Source organism: Guyanagaster necrorhizus (genome assembly GCF_019112545.1).
Source record: "Guyanagaster necrorhizus MCA 3950 unplaced genomic scaffold BT62scaffold_62, whole genome shotgun sequence".
NCBI lineage: Eukaryota > Fungi > Basidiomycota > Agaricomycetes > Agaricales > Physalacriaceae > Guyanagaster > Guyanagaster necrorhizus.
The window spans coordinates 25,638-28,606 of NW_025064941.1; the positions used below are offsets into that span (position 1 = coordinate 25,638).

The 2,969-nt window shown below is 52.6% G+C and overlaps 1 protein-coding gene across 1 annotated transcript; it reads right to left on the reverse strand.

Moving 5' to 3' along the window:
- Window positions 1-1,554: 1,554 nt before the first annotated feature.
- On the reverse strand, window positions 1,555-2,520 carry BT62DRAFT_924472 (uncharacterized protein; the record flags this gene model as incomplete). Its single annotated transcript, XM_043184616.1, has 1 exon — window positions 1,555-2,520. The coding sequence occupies one exon, from the start codon at window positions 2,518-2,520 to the stop codon at window positions 1,555-1,557; it is 966 nt and encodes a 321-aa protein (XP_043033255.1).
- Between the last annotated feature and the right edge of the window lie 449 nt (window positions 2,521-2,969).

Consider the following 2,969-nt stretch of genomic DNA (forward strand, 5'->3'; position numbering starts at 1 on the left):
TTCAGTGTGTCGAATCGTTTGTGGTTGTTAGCGCTTCAATGGGATAATTCGTCCCCTCGGAGAGTGTGCGAGAAGCGCCGACCATGTTGGTGAATGATTCACCAGTCGGAGTCAACCTTCCTGTGGGGTTAGGGCTACCCCTCCGATCCAGTCCGTCGGATCTAGGGTAGTCGAATTCTGTTCTTCGTAAATAGCTTCCTCCATCATTTCCTTCCTGTCATGGCATTCCCGTGATTTGATCCAATGGGATAATGTCGGTGCTTCGAGAGCGTGACGGAACCGCCCTCTGAATGCCTTGTTTAGAAATTCCTCGGTCCGTCGGGAATTTTGCGGAGGTCGCCCTTGGTTTTTTGGCCGATCTTGATTTTCCTAGAATCATTCGTCAGCTCAGAGGATCATACTTCCCGTCGGTTCAGACAATGTTCATCCTTTGTTTTTGAAGAGTGGGTTGTTGTATGACGTCCTTTTCATATGTCTGAAATTAGAAAGTTATTAGTATATGTCGGTTAAGTATAATGTCTTCTCTTCTGATCGGTCCTGTGTAGAAATTCCCCGGTTCCTTGGGGAATTTCCTCGTCGCGTGGTTTGGTCGATTTTTGATCCCTGATCGTCGGTCGACCCATCGTTCTGCGTTCCGTTGGTTCGAACAACGTTCGTCTTGTTTGAAGAGTGGTTCCTCGGTTCCTTGGGGATATCGTTACTGGTCGTCCAGCAGTTATGAGTTTATTAGGATTCTCGTGATCCAAATATTATAAAAAGAAAATGTTAGTTTCTTAATTTAGTCCATGGCCGAGTTCTTGTGCTCAGTCAATGCCCGACTATTTGGGCTCCTGGATCCCATGGCCGTATGCCATGGCGATCGCCTCGGCCTTTTGTCGTTTTCGTTCTTCGTATATCTCGATGGTTCGGCCCTTCCATTCGTCATATCCATCCAGGATACACTGTTCTTTGATTGTCGTGAGGTAGATGGGTGGTAGCCCCATCTTGATACATTCAACCATGTATCCTGTGTCGGTGATGTCATCCCGTACCCCAGCAAGTGTACCGAGTCGTTCCAATGTCGTGAAGTAATCGGTAGCCGTCTTTCCCGCTAGTTTGTGTTCCATCATCTGTTGTCGGTAGATGTCAGGAATGGTAACTGTTGGGGTCGGGATTTCCATGTCGGGTGCATGTGCCCATCCTTGGGCGATGCTAGTAGTTTCCGTGTATGGTGGCGGCTGTTCGGCAGGTGGCCGCGGTTCCGTCGGCAGCTTCCTTGGTCCCAGATATTGCCGAATTGCCTGTGATCGATTTTGGTCCTGCCGAGATGCCGTTCCGGATAGGGTGCAAGTGTTATGCAGGTGCTGAGATGATGCCGTTTTTGCTGTGAATGCCGATTCCGGGGGTTGAACGTTCGGCCCCCATGGCTTGGTTACTGTCCTTTTGCCATGCCTCGGCTCGTTCGGCTGTGTCGGCCCTGTCTCGTACTGCAAAAATCGTTGATTGTAGGTAAAAATGGCCCCCCCCAGGGCCACATACTGTAAACCCTCCCCCATACACTGTCTTTCTTCAGATTCAAAGGGAAGGTCCCCAACCTCCCTGATTGAATCTCCTTCCCCGTCGCCCACCTTGCCGCCTATCTCGTCGTCCTGGTCCCATATTTCCCCCTCGAGAAGAGAAATGTCGGCCAGGTCGTATGTTGTCGGTCTGGTGGTCTCGTGGTTGGGTACTTGGTCCAGCGTCCTCTGGGCCGGGGCGAGGAGAAGACTCTCGCCCAGGCTCCTGCTTGGCCTGTCCCCCTGCTGTGTCCGTCGCCACTGTTCTGCTTGATCGTAGGCGACTATCGTTGGGCCTGTCGGCGACAGCGTCGGGCTCTTCCTGTCTGGGGACGTCGTTGCTGAAGATGATGATGTCGACGGTGGATGCCCATGGGTCTGATTCGGTGCCGAAGGGGGTGGGTAATGGCAGTGGGGAGTTGATGGTACTGGTGTTGACCAAAGTGGTCGCGCTAACGCTCCCCGCTTCTCTTCTCCTCTGCTCCTGTTCCCGTGCCCGGAGATACCTGCTGAAGAGGTCATTCTCCCTGTAAATTTCCTGGTCGCTGGCGGCCTGATTAGCGAAGTCCGCGGCGAAGTTCCGAACAGGTCGTTGTACTGGCTGGTTGACCTCTGACCAGTGGTCGGCATCCCATCCTGATGCCGACACCGTGTGGTGGGATCCTCGAGCCTGAGTGCTGGTCCCGTAAGCCACCTGTGAGCCGTCCAATGAGTCTCTGGCACTGTGTCTGGTGCCGGGGATGGGGGTTGCTGTCCTTGCTGCTCGGATACTGTGTTGGACGGACGGGACGGGGGTGTGAGACCTGGGACGTCGAAATCCGGTTGCCCAAGGGTTTCCTTCGTTTCGAATGACTGCCGGCGGGGGTCGTGGGGGGTATGTGTGCTGTTGGGCCTGTTCCTCTTCTTCCATCGGGTGTTCCGAAGACGTTCTTCCTGAGATGTCCTCGGAGTCGACTCCTTCCGGCTGGTCGGGCTGTCGGGACATCGAAGGTCGAGTGGAAGGAGGGATGTGATGAAGAGGGAGGTCCGGTGTAACATTTCGTAAAATACGGCGGATGCATTGGAATTCGTGATAGTGATGGATAGACCAGGCGATAATTGATTGGTGCCCACGACAGAGCTGTACGAGCACCAATAAAACGACCAGAATTCCGATAAGAGTCACGAAGAGTATAAAGAACTCTTGAGTAAAGTTTGGGTTGGAGGGTTTAAGGATAATGGGCATGCAGTTTCTCAGCACAATTGGGCTTGAGAAAGGGATGCAAGAAAGCTCGAACTAATTGTTAGACCCAAATCCCACGTGATGCAAGAAGCACGTGAAAGACAGTCCAGTGACTCGCACCTCGGTCATGTCTTGACTGAATTCACATAAGTGCGACTAGCATTACGTGGATCAAGGCTCCCTATGGAGGAGCTCGAGATAAGATGGTAGTA